At 31.9% G+C, this 24,022-nt stretch overlaps 1 protein-coding gene across 2 annotated transcripts in view; it reads left to right on the top strand.

Moving 5' to 3' along the window:
* CDC42SE2 (CDC42 small effector 2) overlaps positions 1-24,022 on the top strand; it is a 109,606-nt gene that overhangs the window by 67,268 nt on the left and 18,316 nt on the right. For both annotated transcript variants that reach the window (XM_003762975.4, XM_012544087.3), the window contains one exon: positions 7,406-7,741. In XM_003762975.4, the coding sequence (XP_003763023.1) occupies positions 7,688-7,741 (54 nt within the window). In that variant the 5' untranslated portion in view covers positions 7,406-7,687. The remainder of the gene's footprint in view (positions 1-7,405; positions 7,742-24,022) is intronic.

The raw sequence follows: 24,022 nt of genomic DNA on the forward strand, positions 1-24,022 counted from the left end.
TTTCCTTGGAATCTCAGCTTGCATTTATTATAGTTACTTGTCCCTTTTTTGGGGTGTTCTCTGAATAGATGATTTAAAAAAATATTCATCCCTGTTTTCTTTGATTTATTCATCCCTTCAGTTATAGTTCCTGTGATTTGCAGTGAGATGATTGGCTCTCCTTTTTTCAGCATTGAGTGTCTTGGATTACTGACCAACTAAACATCACCTCTTAAATTTAACTCTAATTTAATCTTGGAGATTCAGAGCAAAACACATTCAAGATGATCTTTGCTATCTCAGAACAAAGTTTAGGAACCTCACAATTCCTGGTTTTTATTGTGTCTATATTTACTATAGTTTTATCAAATCATTATTGATAACTACTAGTTTTTGTATTTCACCCAAAGCAGAACAGATTCTCATTTCAAGTTATGTCAGTTCTGGGAGATCTATAAGAAAGTTGTTCTTTTTTTCAGTACTCATCACAGTGTTTAAAAAAAGTTCTAGCATTAAGAAGAATAACAAAATCAAAAGACAGAATAAGATTACACCCTTGGTTCTTGTCTCCATTCTTAATTCCTTTATCACGTAAACATAACTCCTCACAATATCAATATACATACACACTCACACATATATACACACATCTCCCAGTTTGTTGCTAGGTGTTTGTCATTCCACAAGCCGAGATCTTTTTGATTTGCTCGATTTGATCGTGCTTATGGTCTATTTTCCTTTATTATTGCTGCCAGTTTCCTAGGAGTGTTTCATACACTTTTTCTTTTGGGGTGATCAGAACAATGACGCTTCTCCCTGCAATCACATACTTTTTCTCTCTTCCTTCTCTCTCTTCCCCCTCTCTCCATATGCCAGTTGTTCAGATATTATTTTGTGATTTTCCAGGTTTTGCTTTTCAAGGGCCAAGAACTCTTAGTGCTGGAGCAGACAGATGGGATTGTTTCAGTCATTCAGCTTATCTTTTTCAGTTTTCATTTTTGGTTAGTTCCTACCAGTGTGATGTCTCCTTCCATACTCGCTCAGGAGGCTGATCAGAGAATTTACAAATAGCCGATGGCACAGTGGATACAAGAGCCTTGGGCCTGGAATCAGGAAGACCTCAGACACTTACTAGCTGTGGGACTCTGGGAAAATTATTGGACTCTCTTTTCCTTAATTGTAAGGATCAGATAAGATTAATATTTGTGAAGGTCTTTGGCACAGTGAATGGCACATGGCAGATGCTATATAAATGCTTATTTTCTTCCCCTTTTCTACTACTTTGGCTGCTGCTGGACTTTCTTCCTTCTTTACAGTGGGAAGTATGAGTTTCTCAAAGATATCTGTAGGATCTTTCCCCTCCCTCGAGATTGCCTGATAATGCAGTGTGCACTTTGGGTTTGGGGTTTTTCTTCCTAGTTTTGCTATTAGAAACATCTTACTTTTTATTTATTTTTCTTTAACTACTGGGTTTCTTTTCAGACAGATAATGCAAGGTCTTATGGTACATAAACTTTTTACTGTTTTGAGATCATGATATATTTTAGCTAAGGAGTCATAACAGTAAGCCACTGATGAAATAATATAGGTAGCAGTCAGAAATGGTGAACCTCCCCCTTCTGGCTGCTAAAAGGATATTTTTCTGCAAAGTCAGGGGCAGTCTTTTATTCATATTCATATCAAATTGCTCTCTATATCACGTTGATTTTGAAATCCAAAAATATTTGGATCCGTAGGGTTATTGTCTCTCTCTAAACTTCATATTAGGAGCAATTTCTCTGCTTCTAAAAATCCAAATAAGAATGAGACTAGATCTTTAAAAATCTGAAGATAGTAGATTCCATTGTGACTTCATCCCATTTGTAGTTTTGGTCATGATTATTAACTTTATATTTCTCTCCATTAGTTTCTTGTGCGTATTTTCCCTCTTTATTACCATAGTCCCATTCATAGAGGAAAAATAGTTATAACAGGAATCTCCTAATACTTGTGATCTATAAATGAAGCTATTTGTTTCTGTTCCATTGCCTCTCTTATTTACCTCTTCTTCCACCTCTGATCCAAGATTTTTTTTACAATCTTTATTTTACTCTTACTCTTGCAATTCTGACAATGGAAATGGTTTTGCTTATAGCTTAGAATTCCTTTATCTATCTTAATTTCCCTTACATCTCCCTGTTCTGTCTTACTGTTTTCACTTCTTGTGGATTTAAAGTGTTTCAATACTATGCTCTTTCTCTCTGTGTGTGTATGTATGTTTATATGGTCAATGCTTCTATATGAATAAAAAACCTCTTTTTTTATCATACCTTTTTATTTACAAGTTATATGCATGGGTAATTTTATAGCATTGACAATTGCCAAACCTTTTGTTCCAATTTTTCCCCTCCTTCTTCCCACCCGCTCCCCCAGATGGCAGGTTGACCAATACATGTTAAATATGTTAAAGTATAAATTAAATACAAAAATAAGTATGCATGTCCAAACAGTTATTTTGCTGTACAAAAAGAATCAGACTCTGAAATATTGTACAATTAGCCTGTGAAGAAAATAAAAAATGCAGGTGGACAAAAATACAGGGATTGGAAATTCTATGTAGTGGTTCATAGTCATCTCCCAGAGTTCTTTCACTGGGCGTAGCTGGTTTAGTTCATTACTGCTCCATTGGAACTGATTTGGTTCATCTCATTGCTGAAGATGGCCACGTCCATCAGAATTGATCATCATATAGTATTGTTGTTGAAGTAAATAATGATCTCTTGGCCCTGCTCATTTCACTCAGCATCAGTTCATGTAAGTCTTTCCAAGCCTCTCTATATTTATCCTGCTGGTCATTTCTTACCAAACAATAATATTCCATAATATTCATATACCACAATTTATTCAGCCATTCTCCAATTGATGGGCATCCACCCAGTTTCCAGTTTCTGTCCACTACAAAGAGGGCTGCCACAAATATTCTTGCACATACAGGTCCCTTTCCCTTCTTTAAGATTTCTTTGGGGTATAAGCCCAGTAGTAACACTGCTGAATCAAAGGGTATGCATAGTTTGATAGCTTTTTGAGCATAGTTCCAAATCGCTCTCCAGAGTCGCTGGATGTATTCACAATTCTACCAATAATGTATTAGTGTTCCTGTTTTCCCACATCCCCTCCAAGATTCCACATTGTTTTCCCTGTCATTCTAGCCAATCTGACAGGTGTGTGATGGTATCTCAGAGTTGTCTTAATTTGCATTTCTATGATTAATAATGACTTGGAGCATCTTTTCATATGGCTAGAAATAGTTTCAATTTCTTCAACTGAGAATGGTCTGTTCATATTCTTTGACGATTTATCAGTTGGAGAATGGCTTGATTTCTTATAAAGTAGAGTCAATTCTCTATATATTTTGGAAATGAGGCCTTTATCAGAACCTTTGACTGTAAAAATGTTTTCCCAGTTTATTGCTGTCCTTCTAATCTTGTCTCCATTAGTTTTGTTTGTAGAAAAACTTTTCAGTTGGATATTATCAAATTTATCTATTTTGTGATCAATAATGATAAAAAAACCTTTTGTTTTTATTATTGTGTGACAAACATCAGTTCCCTCTGTATCCTCTTACTTCCCTTCGAACTTTCCTATTACCAGCTCTCTTTCCCTAAGATCCTTAAAACAGGAACAAAACCACCCCTTAACCCCTCTGCCTATCTTTTTTAACTTTCTCTGTGACCCTTGAAGATTAGGGATCTTAAAAAAAAAATACTTTTTCTTTTTTCTCCTGTAGAGAGTCCTTACCCTCAATGAGTGTACAGTCTAATGAGGAAGGCAACAAACAAAAATGAAAAAAGAAGCTTTGAAAGGGGAGATACAAGAAGGTTAGAAAAGTCTTCCTCTAGCAAATATGATTTTAGTTGGAGATGATAAAAGTCAGGAAACCAGTAGGTGGACATGAAGAAGGAACATATTCCAGGCATGGGGAACAACCAAAGAAACTACTAGGAAAAGCTTCCTACATGGCACTCTGAACTGGCCCCCCCACTGCCACTGGTGCTCCAGACCTAGCCTATATCGGTCACTATTTGAGGCCTGTCACCTGCTGTGACTAGAGTTCTTAATCTTCTTGTTTTCATATAATTTTGTATAATTTTGTTTTTGTATAATTGTTAAATGTGTTGAGTTCATAATGAAAAGGAAGGATAGTCATCCTTCAATGAGTGATATGACTGTCAGTGTAAAAATTCAGAATAAAACTAATTTAATTGGTTGAGGAATAGGATATTCTCTCATATCAGTATATCCCTTCAATGGTATTGGTGATGTCTACATTGCCATTAGCATTTAAAAAAAAATCTACAACTAGTAAAACAAAATGAGCAAATAGAACTTTTATTTTCCACATTTGTGTTGTGTGTTTTATAATGACTTTGTTCAGACATATTAAAAAGAACTTCATCAAGGAAGAGTCACTAGTATTCCATCTAGATTTTCACATGGAGTTAACTTTTTTGATAATTATTCTGAAAATATTTAAGGAAGGTAAAGAGAAAGGAAAAACTCTCCTAGAGCTCTCTTACTTTGTTAGCTCCATTTCTCTTATAATTACAATTGAAATATACAATACAGGTAAACTGAGGCAACAAAGTTCCTGAGCATGATCAATTTGTTAGCAAACTTAGCAATTAAAAGTGCAAGAAAATAGGGGAAGATTTTTTTTTTTAAATGAATTTCCATGATAGGCAAATTCAGCATATATAGATCTTCATCTAAATTTTATTTAAAAGCTTTACTATAAACCTGAAAAGTAATTGAAGAGAAAGTAATAACTCTTGACCCATGTACCCCTTCCTTCTATCTTTTAAAATAAGCAGCTGACATTTTCCTTTATTTATTTTAACCCAGAAATGCAAATATAATGTGTTATTGATTACTTACTCATTGTAATAGGCAGCTAGATGGCTCAATGAATAGAGCACCAACCTGGAGACAGGAAGACCTGAAATCAAATGTGGGTTTAGATATTTATTAAATGTGTGACCCTATTTGCCTCAGTTTCCTCATCTGTAAAATGAGCTGAAGAAGGAAATGACAAACCCCTCCATTAACTTTTCCAAGAAAATCTCAAATGAAGTCACAATGACTGAACCACAATAACAAAAGTCACTGCAACCTTCACAGTGGAAAAGAACTATGGAATTTAATGTTCTAATTGAATTTCTTCAAAATAACTGAGCATGTAGCTAGCAATCTAGATTTTGTTATTGAATAATGCAGTATCCCCAGGATATTACATTGTTCACTTTCTTTAGGAGCCATTTTTCCCCCTGTTAAAAATAGTATTTATTTAAAAAAAAAAACACCTCTCCTTTTGAAGTTATTTAGTTTATAGAAACATTACCAAACCAACAAACAACAGAAAAATAAGTCTTTGAGTGATTTTGATTAGGGATGACAAGAAATGAGTTTCACTAAGTCATACTAAGTAATATTGTGTGATCCTATGATCCATGGCCAAATGATATTTGAATGGTTTCTTTCTGCCTTCTTGTTTCTTGTTTTGCCTGGGAGCCTCTAAATTTGGCTATAATATTCTGGGGGAAATTTTATTTTGAGATCTTTTAGGAAGTGCTTTATAGATTCTTTCAGTTTCTATTTTACCCTTTTGATCTAAGTTATTGGAACAATTATTCTTTATAATTTCTTGAAATATGATATCTATATCTTTTTAAAAAAAGTTAGTCAATAAATTCTTAAATTATCCCTCTTTGATCTATTTTCCAGACCAATTGTTTTTCTAATGAGATATTCATATTTTCTTTTTTTCTTTCTTAAGACTTTGTTTTATTATTTTTTTGATGTTTCAGGGTATCATTAGCTTCCACTTGCTCAATTATAATTTTAAAGGAGTTTTTCAGTGAAGTTTTGTACCTCTTTTGTCATTTGGCAAATTCTGCTTTTTAAGGAGTTCTTTTTTCAGTGCCTCTTTTACCATTTGCAAATTCTATTTTTTAAAGTGTTATTTTTCTTTGTATTTTTTGGTGCCTTTTTTTTTTTTTTTACCAATCCATTAATTATCTCAACAATTTTCTTGAATCCCTCTCATTTCTTTTCCCAGTTTTTCCTCCATCACTCTTATTTGTTTAATACTTCCAAATTTAATAAACAATAAACAAGAAGTTTAATACTTGTAACCAATTTACAGTTTTCTCTAAGGCTTTGATTATAACTGGTTTTATCTTCTCTTCTGAGTTTATGTATGAGATCTTCCCTGTCACTAAAGTAGTTTTTATAGTTAGGTTCTTGTTTGTTTGTTATATGCTCGTTTTTTCAGTCTGTTTCTTGACTTTGAATTTTATGTTAAAATTGGGCTCAGTTCACTTTGGAGTGGGAGTCAGGCAAGGTCCCAAGCTGTAGGCCTTTTTATACTGCTGTTTTCAGAGCTAGATCTAGAGATCTGCAAATTTTCAGTGCCTCCAAGGTAATAACAAGAAGAGATGTTTTTACTGCTCTCCTGGTCTGTTTTCTGGTATTTACCCAGGAAAGGCCCCTGTTTCCCTGCAGCCAGAAGCACTAAGCTTTTCTTTGTCCAGGAATTGTGACTAGGAACTCTGTTCCCTTCTGAAAAACCACAAGCCTTCCTCTCTACTCTGAAGCTGCAACTCAGAACTACTTTATGTTCAGGTGTTGCAATAGTACCTATTGTTAGTCCAGAATCCCTTGTAATCTGTGGCCCATTTGCCAATCACCTTGCTGCCTCTGGGCTGAAAGCTTCTGTTTCTGCCTCTATTGCAGATCCCTCCAATGCTCCAATGCCCAATGTTGTGATCACATGTACTCCAGGGCAGTTCCAACCTGGTGTTGTAATGCTCCTAGCATCTTCTTAAGTGTGCTAATACTGGAAAAATGTTTCACCTTGACCTTTGTTTGATGAGATGCTCTAGAATTCTATTTAATGTGTTATTTTAGAATTTTCTGGAAAGATTTCACTTAAGTTGCTGCCTCTATTTTGTCCCTGACTATGTCCTTTTTCCCATCCCATTATTTTAAATTTAATGGGATTTTAGTGCATACTTAAATGGTAGATGTTTTCACTCATATGAAATTACTCCCATGTAGCTGGAGAACTAGAAAACATGGACATTCATTCATGTAGTTAGGAGAAGTCCTCCCTCCCCTGCCTCCCACCTAATTGACTATGTAATCAGAATTGTCAGTGGTATGAAATGAGCTGATTCAGCAACAAAAGTGGCCAATTTGCTGGGTATGAAGTGAAATCTCTGACTTGTTTTTATTTTCATTCATCTTAATATTAGTGATTTGGCACATTTTTTCATGTGTTTGTTCACTGCTTATAGTTGTTTTGAGAACAATTTAATATATTCTTTGAACTTAAGTTTCACTTAACTTTTTTCTCTTCTTTTCTTTTCTTTCTTTTTTATTTTTTTAGGATAACAGTTGTATCCCTCGTGAACAAGACAATTCTTTTATATTTTCCTGGTGGTCCAGAAATAAGATTCTTTGGAAAAAGAAGCTAAAACAGAAAACACATCTTAACTTTCTTTATACAATTGCCTGCATGAGAAGCCTGAGTTCTAGGAAAGAAAAAAAGCCAATCATCTTGTCAGGACAAATTGTATATTTATTGGGCTGAGAATAGTTCTTTGTGGAGTATCTGGAGCTGTGATTTGAAAACTTCACTGATACTTTATTTGCACTTTGGATCGTAAGCATGAGTGAGTTCTGGTTGTGTTTCAATTGCTGTATTGCAGAGCAACCTCAGCCTGTAAGTATGAAGCAATATTAACATGTTTGGGATTGAACAGGGTAGTGGGGGCTGACTTTGGAGGAGACTCAAATTCTAAAACCAAGAGATCTCTGAAATTACAGAACAGTTTTGTGAGATCCTGTGGAGAATGGACTTAGGGATCTCTCAATAGTTGTCTAATGGTGAAAATAAAGGGAATTAGCCCTTCACACTACTTCCTTTTAGCTCCCTGGACTTTTTAAGAACCATTGCTATAATGAAAAGATTCTAATTGTGGATGTCTTAATCATTTTTAATTATGGCTTTTTAAAGTTAAATGATCACAAAATAGTTTTGCTGCTAAGTAATATTGGGGAGATTTTAGGAATTTATTTTAAGGAGAGAATAGTAAAGAGGATTGAAAATAACTTAAGGAATGCGGAACTACTTCTTTTAAGATTTAAATGTAAATATTTCCCTTATGTAATCAAAACAACTCTATGAAGTAGAATAGTTATTCTCTGTAGAGCAAGGATTTTTTCTTTTAATTTTTAAATAAATGTTTTATTAATGCTTTATTTATTTTTTTTTGCTGTGAGTTTAATAGCCACCAAACAAAAATCTTTCAATCTACAAACAAAAAGAATATAGAAAAATGCATTTTTCTATAAAAACTTTTGTTATTTTTAATACTTGCTAGACAACAAATAACAATTTTTCTATATGAAGAATAGGAAGAGACTGTTATAAATTAAATATTGAATATCCATTACCAGTAGGCTGTCTTTTTTTAATGCCAATAACAAATTCAACACATTATTTTTATAGTTTTCCTGCTTGTCTTTGTCTCCCTCTAAGCTTGCTTTTTTAAAATCCAGTTTCTTTTTTATTTGTTTCAATGACCCTCTTTTTCTTTCTTTCTTTTCTTTTTTTTTTTTGTCTTTGCTATCACTTTTCCTTTCATTCTGTCTAAATCCTTCCCCAAATTAAAAAATAATCACACAAATCACTTAATCTTTGAAAAATAAGCCTAGATAGGCAAATACAACAAATCCACACATTTGCACACATTAGTCTGAAAATGGATATCTCATTTTTTGTCTTGTATCACCTCTCTGGCAAGAGATGGGTAGCATGCTTTATCACTGGTCTTCTGGAATTGTAGCTGGTCATGTTATTGCTCAGAGTTCTTAGTTATTTTTCTCTATAACATTGTAGTCGCTGTACAGATTATTTACATGGTTCTGTCCATTTGATTCCGTGTTAGAGTCAGGTAGAGGACTCAGTAGGTAAAGTGATGAATCTGGAATTGAGAAGATTTGAATTCAAACTCAGCCCCAGACACTTAGTTGCTATATAAGTCTAGGCAACTCATTTAATCTCTATTTCAGTTCCCACAACTATAAAATGAGAATAATAATAATAACCTACCTCCCAACATAGTTGTGAGAATCAAATAAAGAATATTTGTAAACCTCTTAGCACAGTGCCTGGCAATGTTAGATGTGATAAATGCTTGTACATATTTCCCTTTTGTACTGATGTTAAAACACACACACACACACACACACACACACAAAGTACTGTCAATGTCCTAATGCTGCTCCTCTTCCTCCTACAGAAATCTCTCCTAAAATGATAAATTTAATTTAAAAAGAAATCCACATAATGCATAAGTAGCAATTATCCATGATTCTTAATTGCCAATCAAATGGCTTTTTCTTAATCTTTATTCTTCTTGACCTCTCTGGAGCTTTTGACATTGTTGGCCACTGTCTCCTCCTAGATGTTTATTTTCCTCTCTGGGTTTTTATAATATTGCTTCCTTTTGGTTCTGTTCCTACCAATCTGTAGTTTCCTCATTCTCCTTTCAATATCATGCTTTTGATCTCTGACGGTTCCTCTTCTTTCAGTTATCTCATGTTCTTCCTTGAGTTTCATTATCATCTCTGTGCAAATAGCTCCCTGATCTTAATAATCATTGTCTATTTTAAGTTACATACTTTCTCCTTTGTTTGGTCCAGAAATCTTTCCCTGTACATGCTTCTGAACATCCCTCCAATTTTTTTTGTTGTGATGTGATCTTTAATATCTAGTTCATGTTTTTATTTGGAGCTTTTATGATTTGAGGTGTTGCTCTAAATCTAATTTCTACAAGATTGATGTAGTTATCCTAGCAGATTATGTCAACTACCGAAATCTTACCCTAATACCTAAGGAATTTGGGTTTACTGATTACTAGGGAACTAGATTCATTTGCATTTTAAATATTGTTGTAGAGTTTGAGATCTGATGTTTCTTCCCATTTTTTTTTTTTAATGCCTTTGATATTTTGACCTGGATTCTATTTTGATATCAACCTTTATGTCTAACACAGGAACCCATTTATTTCTTTTGATTAAATTTATTGTTTTTTCTAGTTCTCTTCAATAATTCTAACATTTTGAATGGCATAGTGTTGGATAAATTAATTTATCATATTGGCTTAATTTACCCATGAATAATTAATATTTCTCTAGTTATTAATATATGTCTTTATTTCTATAAGAGTATTTTATAATTTTGCTCCTTCAGTTTCTTATTTGTGACTCAGCAAGCAAACTTTTAGGTATTTCATACTATCTGTAGTTATTTTAAATAGAATTTTTCTTTCTATATCTTCCTTCTGGATTTATTAGTAATTTACAGAAATGTTGGTTATTTGGGGGGGAGGGTTATTTTATGTGTGCAACTTTCCTGAATTTAATCATTTCAATGACTTTTTTGTTTTCTCTAAAGTTCTGTAAGTAAACCACCATATCTTCTACAAAAAGCAATCATATTTTTTCCTCTTTGCCTGTTTCTTTTCAGTTTTTTTTTTTTTTTGTCTTATTCCTATAACAAATATTTCTGGCATTATCTTGAATAATACTTACTTTGCCTTTATCTTATTAGAATAGACTCTAAAATAGGCATTGTCTCTCCATTACAATTAATGTTTCACTCTTGATTTTAAATATATACTGCTTATCAAATTAAGGTCAGTTCCATTCTTTTTAGTGTTTTTTTTTTTAATATCAATCAGCATCGAATCTTTTCAAAATCTTGACAGAATCATGATTTTCATTGTTCTTTTTATTGATATGGTCGATTATGTTTATAATTTTGCTAATATCGAACCATTCCTCCCTTCCTAATATAAATGTAGATAATAGTGTATAATTTTTGTGACATATTGCTTAAGTCTCCTTTTTATTATTTTATTTAAAATTTTTGTAGTAATATTCATTAGAAATATTACTCTAGAATTTCTTTTGGTTATTCTGACTCTCTTAGTCTAGGAGTCAGTATCATTTATATTATAGAAGAAATTTCTTAGTATTCCTGCCCTTCCTATTTTTTCCTATTACTTTTTCCAAACTGTTTGGGTAGTTTTAGAATTGTGTAATATGGATCTTTCTATCTGTTTCTCTGTGCTGATTTGGGCCGGAAAAATAACTATGGATTTCCTGATAAGGTTTTGATTCAATACAATATCCTGGTTTTTTGACCAACTTGTGTCAGAGGAGCTGGGCTGCTTTTTCTCATTACTCAGCCATCTTGATTTCACCCAGTTACTGTATTGTACTTCAAGCAAATAACTGATAACATGAAGTTCACTATACTTTCTATTAATTTCATAAATGTGTTCAATGAAAGCATTTTCATATTTCTCAAGAATGATCTGACTATAGATTTAGACAAATTTTTAGTAACTCTACAAAATCTAATGCTAATTTCAGTGAAAATATGATAGTAGATGGCAGAATTGTCAGGAGATAGAGTTACTAATTTTTCTAAATATGATATTGAAATATTGGGCTTTGGAAGAGTTTATATGATTCCATCTCAAGATTTTATTTATTCCTAAAGTTATATTTTTTCAAAGTGGTGATAGGACAGGTCATTTTTATAACTTAGATTAAGCAATAACATTAATATACTTGTGTTAAAATAAAATTTTCATTATTATTAATATTTTGTGGGTTAAAAGTGCTGAGTCCTCAAGAAACTTTTAAAAATTATTTTCAATTGCCTTTTCTAAGTAATATTCTTTTTCTTGTGATTCTAGAAGATGGACAATGAAAATATGTATAAAAATGATATAGAAAACTAGTGCAGTAGAATATAATTTAATTTATTTCTCAGTTTTTTGGCATGTTATTTATTAAGGTCTTTATGGTTTCCTGACACAATTTAGGCATTTTTCACCACCACCACTCCTGGATTAACCATTGATTAAATAATGACAGAAATTAACATCTAAAAAAATAAAATAATTAGTTGATAATTAATTTTTTTCTTTTTTAAATTTTTTTGTTAAATTTAGTGTTTCATTTTTCCCAGTTACATATACAAACAACTTTAAGCATTTGCTTTTTAAAAATTTTGAGTGCCAAATTCTCTTCCTCACTCTTCTCCCTTCTCCTTAAGAAAGCACATAAGTTGATATTGGTTTTACATATGCAGTCATGCTATACATATTTCATTATTAGTTATGTTGTGAAAGAAAACAGACAAAAAAAAAACAACAGAAAGACCTGCAAGAAAAATATAGAAAGGTATGCTTCAAACTTCATCATCAAGTCCTTTAGATCATTGTATTGCTGAGAATAGCTAAGTTATTCACAGCTGTTCATTGTACAGGATTGCACTTATTGGATTGTTCTTCTGGTTCTGCTCTTTTCACTTTGTATCAGTTCATGTAAGTCTTTCCAGGTTTGTCTGAGAGCATCCCATTCATAATTTCTTATAGCACAATAGTATTTTGTCAATCAGTTATCACAACTTATTTAGCCATTCCCCAGCTAATGGACATCTCCTCAATTTCCACCACAAGAAGAGCTGCTTTAAATATTTTTGTACATGTAAGCTCTTTTCCTTTTTCAAAAAATCTCTTTGGGAAATCGTTTGAGTAGTAATATTGTTTGAACACTTTACATAGTCTGATAAACTACTGAAATAGATCTAGATTGGCTTCAGAATGTTTGAATTAATTCACATAGTTTATTAGTTGTCTCATTTTTCTCACATTCCCTCCAACATTTATCATTTTACTTTTCTGTCATATAAATCAAATGATATAAATCATATATGATAGGTGTAGGATAGTATCCTAGTGTTGTTTTAGCTTTAATTCCCCACAAAGTTGCCTAGCCAGGAAATTTCTGAGGTTGGATTTAAATTTAGGTCTTCCTGACTCTAGCCTATCTCTGCACCACTTAAGTTCTTTGTTCTCTGAACAACTCATTCATTATTTAGGATTTCATTGTTAGATCTACATTTGAATCTGTATCTTTTGGTTGGCATCCTTTTTTTACATTATGGTATTTAAAGGATAATTTCTGCCTTTTTATGTTTGTTTAAAATATCTCTTGTTCTTAGTACATATTAAATATATTTTTTAAGTTCTATGTAGTGGCATATGTATGCCCTGAGAAATATGTATATTTTGTTGCTGTTCCATTTAGAAGATCCTATAAGTCATTTATGTCTAGTTTTTCCAGGAATTTGTTCAGTTCCACAATTTTTTTTTTTTTTTATCTTTCTATTAAGCTTGTCCAAAACTGAGAGAATGATATAGCAGTCTCTAGTAATTCTTCTGTTGTTATTTGTCTTCTAGTTGTTTGTGCAATGGCTTGTTGGGCTCCGATTAGGATTGTTGGGCTCTAATTTTGAGTTAGATGCTTATCCTGATTATAAAATGAAATACACTGACAGTCTGGGTAGCAATAAGATGAAAAGTAATCCTAGATTTAGGTCTAGGAATTTTGGGGTATTACTTTCTGAGGAATATTTCCTTTCTGAATTTGGATGATAAGGCAAATATGGTTCCTTTATATTTGAAAGTTTATTTTGGCTTCTCAGATGGCGTAATTGCAAGCCCTGTTTTTTTGGATTCCAGGCTGTAACTTTATTATTTTATTCGATTGTTTCATCCATTAGCATTTGAAATGATGTATTAGGTAAATGTTTTTCTTCATTGTTCTCTAATATTGGCTTTTTTCAAGTCATGTTTCCCCTCCCCCTTCTGCTGCTTTTAATGTTCTTTCAGTTACTTTAACTTAAATCTTTTTTTAATTGTAACCTATTGCCACTAGCTTTTATCTTTTCATCCTTGATCTCTTTCATTCATTATCCATTTCCTTTGTTATTTTTCTTTTCAGTTCCTTTTTCTCCCCTGCTTTCTCTGGTTATATAATTTTTCCTCCCTTCACTTGTATGTTTTTGCATTTCCAATCTGTTGTTTTCCCTTTTGTTTCTTTGATGAGGTTTGCCATTGCGAATTTCAGTTTTTTCTATCTTTCCCCTTATTTTTTGCTATTCAGGCCATAAATTTTGTTATCATAATTATCAGTTTTCTTTTGAACCATGAATTAAATCATTTCCCCCTTTTATTTCTTTAGTATTACTTCATAGATCCTGAATCCATCTATTGAAGAGACTACTAGCCAGTCTACTGGAAGCCTTACTTCCTTATTGTTTCTGTTTTCCTTGTTGATTTACTGTATGTGTTCAAGGTCTTTTGAGTATCTTTCTTCTGAAATCTGTAATTTCAGTCTCTCCCCCCCTCCTTTTTTTCCCCATCTAGTTCTCCATTTTATAGCTCACATTACTTGAAAATATAAAATACATTTTTGTTGATATCTTTTGCTCTTATATTTCCTCAATGTTCTTTATTTCTTCTGACTTTCCTTCCAGGAGGAATGAAAATAACATTACTCCCAAATAATAACCTATTTTTAAAAAATTAAGAAAAAAAATTCCATAAAACTTAATCAGCACATTGAAAAAAAAATTGATGAGATATTTGTGACAAAGAATTCCTCCCATCTATTGACTCCATCCCTTCTTATAGTAGTAGATCCATTAATTTAAAATATCTTCTGTAATTGCTTCTCTCTTTTATTTAGTTAAGAATTCATCCCCTATCCAAAGCTGTGAAATATGTATGTTAAGTTTCTCTTCTAATTTTTTATATTATATTGTTTAATTGGGAGGTCAAGTATCCAATTTGAATGTACTGTGGAATATCACATAAAAAGAAGGAACTCATATTTGAAGAGCCTCAACTTTTTCAATGAAATATGAATAGAAAAGTCTTTAGCTAAGACACAGACTGCCTTAGGAAGATTGAGGAGAGATGGAAAGATTTAAAATAGCTGTTATAGTAATAGAGATAATAAATTGATTGGGAAGGTACAAAAGAATTACCTAGTTTCATTTTGGGCCCAATTGAGATAATGTAGAATTAACTTATAGTGAACCTAGTCATTACAGTTTCATGATTGCTTCCAGTTCTGTTTATCAGCACATGAAAAAGAACAGAAGAGATGGATAGTAGGAATAATGCAAGACTGAGTTTGGGCAATGCATGACTGGTGATACTACAAGGTAAAAAGGAATTTGAGTGTAAAAGATAGTGTGGAATATTAATGCATTAAGGAGTCAAGATAGAGAAGAGAGGATGCCTGAAAAAGAACTGAGAGGTGGAGAAATTGGATGTTACTATGAACATTTATTATTTGAAAGGATGACAAATTATTAGAAAATGCTTTATTTTTTTTTACAATAAATGCAGATGGTCCCTGCAAGTTATTGCTTATGGAAGAAAAGATATTTAGTAAAAGAATCACTTTCAAATCATATTACAATCACATGTTGCTAATACAATTTAACAGCAAAATACTTAACTTCTGAAAAGGCTATATTGTTCATTGAGAATATCTAATACTTTTCCTTTCCAAATACTTATTTTTTTTTGTAAATAATAAAAAAGAACTGAGGAAATTAAACTTGCAGTTCTTTATCCATATAATTAATCCATATTACAAATGTTTCATATTTCCTATTGATTCTTCTTGAATCATTGATTTTATTTCTTTGTATACTTCTTCCACTAATATATTTTACAACCCTTTCCATGATTTAATAGATAATTTCATAAGTTGCCATGGCTAAAACAAAAGAAGAAAATAAAATCCATCATCCATTGAGTAACCCTCTGATAATGAGCAGATATGAATATTTTTAATTCTAAATAAATAATAATATTAAATGAAATTGATACAGACCTCATAAGGAAGAATCAAATACTATATAGGTCCCAAGAACAGGAAAAGATGCCATATTTCTATACCAAATATTATGCTTAGTAGTTAAAAATTAATATTCTCTGTGTCCATTTTAGTTCTCCAGTTATTTAGGTCTTTAGTGCTTGATTATTTTATTTTTTTTTTTTTTGAGTGTGGGGTAGGGAAAAGTAGATAAGTAGAAAAAAAAGTAGAAGGAATGGTACATTAAGCAAGTGAGCAAGAAAGGTTATATAGACCAAAGGTGGACTAATTATTATCTTACCTTTTCATCCCAATGAAATAAATAATTCTTCTTGTATTTTCTGAACAACCTACTTTGACAGACCTTTCCTTATTGATCAAAATAATATATATAGGAAATATCTAAACATTCTATTTTCTAATTTTGTGGTGGTAAGAGATTAGAGGTCTAGTATAGACACTCCACTCTTGGCGTTTCATCCATAACTTAATTTTAAAGACTTAGCATGGACACTGATAGATTAAATGATCTTTGATTTAAAAAAGAAATATGTAAAATATGGAATTAAGGCCATTAAATATATGTAAAATATAAAAGTCTAGTGTTAGAAATGTGAGTAAATATAGTGAGTAGTGAGTAAAATGAACTAAGGATGATGAGGGGAAATTATGTCAACAAAAAGGTTTTTTCAGCTGGATTTTTTAGCCTTATTGGAAGAAATGGGAAAAGCAAAGAAAAGATAGGACCTTACTTTGAGATGGATGGAATGAAAATAATTGACAATGGAGAGAAAGCAGAACTACTCTATTCTTAACGCTGTTTCCATTTTCTCTGTGAAGGAAGACCACCCTTTACACTGGAAATGGCAAAGCAAACATTAACAGTTTATCCCCAATGTAAGTAAATAACATGTCAGATGAAACCATATCAGATGAGTATTGATTGAAGGAAGTGCGCATGAAAAAAAAATCTGAAAAGATATAATATCTATATTCATATTTTTAAAAGGCAGGATGAAAGTTCTCATTTAATGTTATGCAAGATTATTTTAGATTCTTTTTTCACTGCTACATCAAAGTACACTACTGACTAGTATTGGGTTGCAGTATATTAAGATCTCCAGATTTTTGTCAGAACAACTACTGCCTAAACATGCCTTCCCTGTCATATATTTGTGAAGTTTTTGTTCTGTTTTGTTTACCCAAGGACAAGACTTTACTATTAACTCTATTGAATTTCATTTCAGTTTAATGTTTTAATCTGTCAAGATCCTTGCTGACTTTGTCATCCAGGGTGTTAGCTATCCATCCCAGTTTGGTGTCATCTTTCAAATTTCCTGATCATATTGTCTATGCTTTTGTCCAAATTATTGATAAAAATGTTAAATAGTGCAGAGCCAAGAACAGATTCCTGGAGTATTCCACTAGAAATCTCATTCCATGTTAATGTTATATCGTTAGTAACTACTCTTTGAGTTTGGACATATATAAAGTTATGAATTATCTAATCTATCTCTATCTTCTCTATGAGAATAGTGTGAGAAACTTCATCACAAACTTGTGTGCATAATATACTTAGTTATTTGCTATTGCAAACAGTGATGCTGTGAGCATAATAGTGGGATCTGTGGGTCAAAGGATATAAATAAATTATAATTAATTTTATTATATATATAAATAATATATATGCTACATATAATTAAAAATTATTCTGATCTGGTATAAATAATTTATAATTAATTTTATTATATATATAAATAATATATATGCTACATATAATTAAAAATTATTCTGATCTGGTTTCCATAATTTGGATCAACTTAATATATCAACAATAATTAATGATTTATCTTCACATAGTTCCTTTAGCATAAATTTTTTCCATATTTCAATCTCTCACCTCTTTCCTATATAATCTTGGGGGATGAGGAAAATATATAACATGTGATATGATAAGCACTTTACAAACATTGTTTTACTTCTCACTTGATCCTTAGAATAGTCCTGAAAGAGAGGTACTATTAATATCTCTATTTTATAGTTGAGGGTAGACAGGTTGCCCAGATTCATACAGCTAATCTCAGACCAAATTTGAACTCAAGTTCCTGGCTTCAGGCCTAGCATTCTATCCACTGTTACCCAGCTGCCTATTTTAGGCAAGTCCAATAAACCTCCCTGGGCCTCAACTACCTGATCTGTAAAAAGGATGGTTTTAGAAGTCCCTTCCAAATCTAGATCTATGTTTTTGATCTTTGGGCTTTCGGGGGGGCTTTTTTTTTAAATTTAATAAGTCTGAGATGATTCTTTGTATTTTATCTTTAATATCTGATTACAATTAATTTTGAACTTTTCCATTTATTTATAGTTTTAGTTTTTGCTTTTGAAAACTTTGTTCTTGAATATGTCATTAGTAAAATCTTGGAGCAGCTGTTTTTTGCAAACTTTGTCAACCTGCAGACCAAGAAAAAGGAATTATGCTGCGAGTAAACAAAGTTGAATGCACAAGATAAGGAAAGAAAAGACTGCTAACAAAGACTCATGGAATGACTTCAAAGACCTTAAATACTTAAAAGGGCCCTTTGGTCCCTAAATCCTAAGCCATCCTGAGCATAATTATCACAAGTCATCTCTCAAATTTGGCTTTGAGGTCTTTGTAGAGGAAGGGAGTGCTTATCTGTACTTACATCATATTGATACTTGCTAAATCCCTCTTCTTTTTTCTTGTGATAGCACACACTGATAATTCACACCCACTCAAAGGAAAAAAAGACTAAATGGGGAAGAAGCTAGCAAGAATGTGGGGCACAATAGATTAGAAAGCAAATTTTCTAAGTATGGGGAAAATGGAACTGGAAACCCATCTGAGGCCAGTCCACTTACCACTGGAGCTTACACTGGTTAGGGGCCTGTGCCAGATTTCACAGCCTCAGGGCTATCTGTATAGCAGCAGAAAGAAGAAAACTATATAAGACCAGAGAATATGAGAAGAATAATCAGTGTTCCAAGGGAGAAAGCCTGAATTAAAATTGCTTTATAAATAGCTAAATGAAAAGAGAAATGCATGGAAAGAAAGGCACAAACACAATGAACAAGTATTATACTATGAAGAAAAATGAACTCAAATTCCTCAAAGAAAAATAGACTATTGTGAACTTCCAAAAGACAAGTTCCAAAAGAACAAGTAATATACTCCAGAATAGTCCTAAAGTTAATACAATTTGTATAGTATTATCAAGAAAATTAGTAAGAGCTCTACCTTAAAATTCAGTGAATTCTCCATATCTCCAAAATAGATATTCTGAAAGAGAGGTTGTGGGGGCAGTTAGGTGTGAGTGGAATGGAGTGAGGAAGAAATGAATTCAAATACCATCTTAAACATTCATTGTTTGATCACATAACTTTTATTAGCCTCATTTTCCTCACCTGTAAAAAGTAGATAATAATAATAACTACCTTTATAGGGTTGCATGAGAATCAAATAAGATAATGTATATAGTTCTTTGCAAATCCTGAGACACCATATTAGCTAGCTGTTCATTTGAACTTGAAACACCAAATACAGAATGGGAGAACATTTGTCATGAGAATGAGGAAGTAACAAATTATAAACACAAGAATTATACATATATGTAAATATCCATATGTAGACATATATGTGTGTGTATGTATATATATATATATATATATATATATATATATATATATATATCTTAATATGTGACCTTGAAGACAGGTTGTGCAGAGATAATTTAAGGATCATTCTTGCCCAAAAAAATATGCTGTATCAAGAAATCATGTTAATTAATACCTAGAGATTTGGTTGGAATAACATCTTGCAAAATAATACCATAGTAGCCTCAACATGGATGCATATAACATGTGAATATAATACAACAAAATGTTGGGATAAATAAAATATAATTACTTCACAGCTACAAGTAAGAAGAATGGATTTTTCAGCAAAATAGGGACTGTGGTTATCAAAAAATAAATAATTTCATTTGCATGAATTTAAAAAGCTTTTCACCAAATTAATACAACGATGATAAGAAAGAAAAGTACTCTGTTAGAAAAATTTTTGCATCAAGAAACTCTGATAAAAATTTGTTATCTAACATATAGGAACTAATAAAAACATATAAGAGCATAACCTTTTCCCTAATAGATATAAATATCTAAAAGTTTTCAAAATTTAAAGTTATTATTTTTAAAACTTACAAACCATATGAAATAAAGTTCCATGTCACTACTAAAAAAATTAGCAAAAATTAACAAAAGTCAATAATGGAGGGATTATGGAAAGATAGATATGTGTTAATGTGGAGCTATGAATTTGGCCAACTACTTCTTTTTTTTAATAGCTTTTTATTTACAAGATATATGCATGGGTAATTTTTCAGCATTGATAATTGCAAAACCTTTTGTTCCAATTTTTCCCCTCCTTCCCTCCACCCCCTCCCCCAGATGGCAAATGGACCAATACAGTGTTAAATATGTTAACGTATAAATTAAATACAATATATGTATACATGTCCATACAGTTATTTTGCTGTATGGAAAGAATCAGACTTTGAAATAGTGTACAATTAACCTGTGAAGGAAATCAAAAATGCAGGTGGACAAAAATAGAGGGATTGGGAATTCTATGTAGTGGTTCCTTGTCATCTCTCAGAGTTCTTTTACTGAGTGCTTTATTGGAACTGATTTGGTTCATCACATTGTTAAAGAGGGCCATGTCCAATAGAAGTGATCATCAAATAGCACTGTGGCCAACTACTTTGTAAAACAATTTGGAATTGTTCTCAAAAAGTAACAATTATTCTTGTTATCCGGAGTTCCCATTGTTTGGAATATATCCGTGTGTGTGTGTGTGTGTGTGTGTGTATGTATGTATGTATATGTATATATATGTATATATCAACAATAAAAAGTTCAGTATTTATACCAAAATATAACATTCCTTAATTTAGTAGGAAAAAACTGAAACAGTTTAAATGCTCATTAATGGCATGATTTCTAAATAAGTTATGGTATATAAATGTAATGGAATATTACTGTGCTGTTATTAGAAAGGATGAGTAGATAAATGCAAATTCCTCTTACAAGCATAGTGATCTTGTACATCTTCTCCAGCAGATTGCTCTCTCTTTTATCCTCACTCTCATTTAAGTTCAATCTCTCCATGTATACTAGATGTTTTCCTACTATCATAAATCTGCCTGTATCTCCTTTATCCTAAAAAACACTCCTGTAATCCACCCCTCTCCACTCTCTCTCATGCCATAACTCACTCCCCCCTTTGTGGCTAACCACTTGAGAAGGTCATCTTCATAAGTATCTCCATTTTGTTTCTTCTTATTTTCTTCTTAACTCTCATTAGTCTGGTTTCTGTCTTCATCATTCAGTGAAAATTATTCTGTAAAGTTCCTAATGATGTCTTTAATTGCCAAATCTAATGGCCTTTTCTCAATCCTCATGCTTCTTGATGACTGTAGCTTTTATATTGTCAGCCTTCACGTTCAGCTAAAATTCTACCTTTTACAGGAAGATTGTGCCCATCTCTGTTGAGTATTTCTACTTGAGTTATTTACATGTTTTCACCTTCTTCCTCATTATGACTTCCTTGAAGGTAGGGATTATCTTTTTGTTTGCCTTTCTTTGCAATTTATGCAATCAGCACAGTGCTTGGCACATTGTGGTTTACTTAGCAAATATATTGATCCATCTTCTATTGAGGTACTTGCTAATATTCCCTTTTTTTTTTTCACAGTTATTTATTGCAAGTACACGATTTTACACAAATACACCCATTTTACACAGTCTTTGAAAGTACAACAAAAATAAAACCAATAAAAAACAAGACTATGAAAAGGCTTAGGACCAAATTTGATCTTAAAAAAAAAAAAGATAGAAATTCTCCCCCATTCCTTCTTTGTAGAAACAAGTAACTGAATTGGAAAACTACATATAAAATATTGTTTGATATGTTTATTAAATTTTGCTAAATTCTATTTCTTTTTTTTTACTTTTTTGTTATAAGGGATAATTCTGAGAGTGGAAGAAGGTAGGGACGTATTAGGAAATATAGGAGGTAAGAAAAGTTACTTCGTTTTCATTAAGCTGCATAGAATCTTTGAACTTGAACAACAAAGTACTGACTGAACAATTGAAACTGTAGGTTACTTTTAGCAATAACAAAATCAAAAACAGTCTAAAAACACCATGTTTGAAGATCCAGGATATATAGTAATTAAATTTCATAATTTCAGTAACAAGCATTATAGGAGAAAGATCTTTGCTTATGAAGTGTGCTAGTTCATGAAACAGACAGTTACTCTGTACCTAAAAAAATATTAGATAAAAACAAAGGAATTTAATTTGCAAATGAAAAAAAATTTCAAAACTAACAAAAGATTTTCTTCCAGAAAAGGGTGAAGAGAAGAGAATATTTGATTTACAAATCCTTTAAACAAGGGAAACATAAGAAAATTAAATAAATAAAATTGTCAAGACAAGATTTAACACAGTGTCCAGCAAATAATAGAAGTTTAATAAATACTTATTTCCTTCTTTCCTATTACTTTTTTCATACTAGAGGTTAAGGTAAATAAGTACATTGAATATAGCTCTTCATGATCCCACTTGGGATTTTCTTGGCAAAGATACTGAAGTGATTTATCATTTCCTTCTCCAGCTCATTTTAAAGATGAGGAAACTGAGGCAAATAACTTGCCCAAAGTTACACAATATCTAGTGTCTGAGGCCAGTTTGAACTCAGTGAGATGAATCTTTCTGAATTTCAGGCCAGTGTTCTATGCACTATAGCTGCCAAAAAGAGCTAAAAATAAGTGAAGTGAGAATGCTAGGGGGAAAATGGAAAAGAAGTGAGAACTATGGAAGAAAAATTAGAAAATTAACAGCTTGGCACAAGAAGAACTAAACCTTGCCTAAGCAACAGACTCCCTGAAAATTAGAATGGACCAAGTAGAAGCCAAAGTCTTTATTGGACAAGAACTATTAAAACAAAATCAAGTCTCAGGAATAAATAGAAGAAAACATAAAATCTCTTATAGCAAAACAACTGATCTAGAAAACAAATTGAGAAGAAAAATTTAAGAATCTTCTTTCTATTCTCTGAATACTGTTACCAAAAACAAGAACCTAGATATCATATTTCAAAAAATCTTTAAGAAAAGTGCCCAAATTTCATACCACCAAGGAACATTATAGAAATGGAAAAGGATCCACTGGTTACTTTATGAAAGAAACCTTGAAATAAAAATTCCCAGGAATATTATAATCAAAATTCAGACTTCCCAAGGCAATACTGTAAGTAGCCAAAAAGTAAGAATTGAAGTACCAAGGAACTATAGTCAGTCACTACTTTAAAAAAGTAGAGAGGTTGAAATATTATATTCCAGAAGGCAAATTATAGCGGTTTACAGCCAAAAAGTAACTTACCCAGAAAAACTGAGTATAATGCTACAAGGGGGAAAGTACACCCTTACTGAAATAGGATTTTCAAGCATTCTTGATTTAAAAAAAAAAAATCAAAGTTGTATAACAAACTTTAAAGTTCAAATATTGGTGTTAAGAGAACTGTGAAAAGGCAAATAAGGGATTAAACACAAATATTGCTTATATTCAGTTGTGGTGAGATTCTGTAAGTATTTTTGAATATTTTCAACATCACAAATCGCAAAGTCAAATTAGATAAGACTTAAGAGTAGTTCTATTATGTCTTGATCTTTAAAATGGAAAATCAAGGAAAAAAAGATACATTGGGGAATAGGACAAAGGGAAAGAAGTTTAGTGAAAATTATCTCACATAATCAGTGTACCTAACTAAACATTTAGAGTAGAAATCAAGGGGAAGCAGGTGACTCTCAAATCTCTCTTTTATGTGAACTGGTCAGAGAAGTTAAAAATGCAAATACACGCACAAGTATTGGATGCAGAAATAATTTTTACTCAGCATGGAAAGTAGGAGTGAGAAGAGAAAAGAAAAAATAAAAGTTCAAAGGAAGGATTATTCCTGAACAAAACAATCTCTGTCTGAAAAATTAGGCTTTTTTTGAGATGTCAAAGAATGGGAATCTTACGGGTTCCTATAAATGGAAGAATGGTTGAACAAGATACATGGTAGAATACTATTGTGCTTTAAGAAATGATGACAGGGATAGCTTCATAGAAACGGGGAAAGGCGTATATGAACAGAATGAAGTAAATAATCAGGAAAACAGTG

The sequence above is a fragment of the Sarcophilus harrisii genome, chromosome 1 (assembly GCF_902635505.1).
Source record: "Sarcophilus harrisii chromosome 1, mSarHar1.11, whole genome shotgun sequence".
NCBI lineage: Eukaryota > Metazoa > Chordata > Mammalia > Dasyuromorphia > Dasyuridae > Sarcophilus > Sarcophilus harrisii.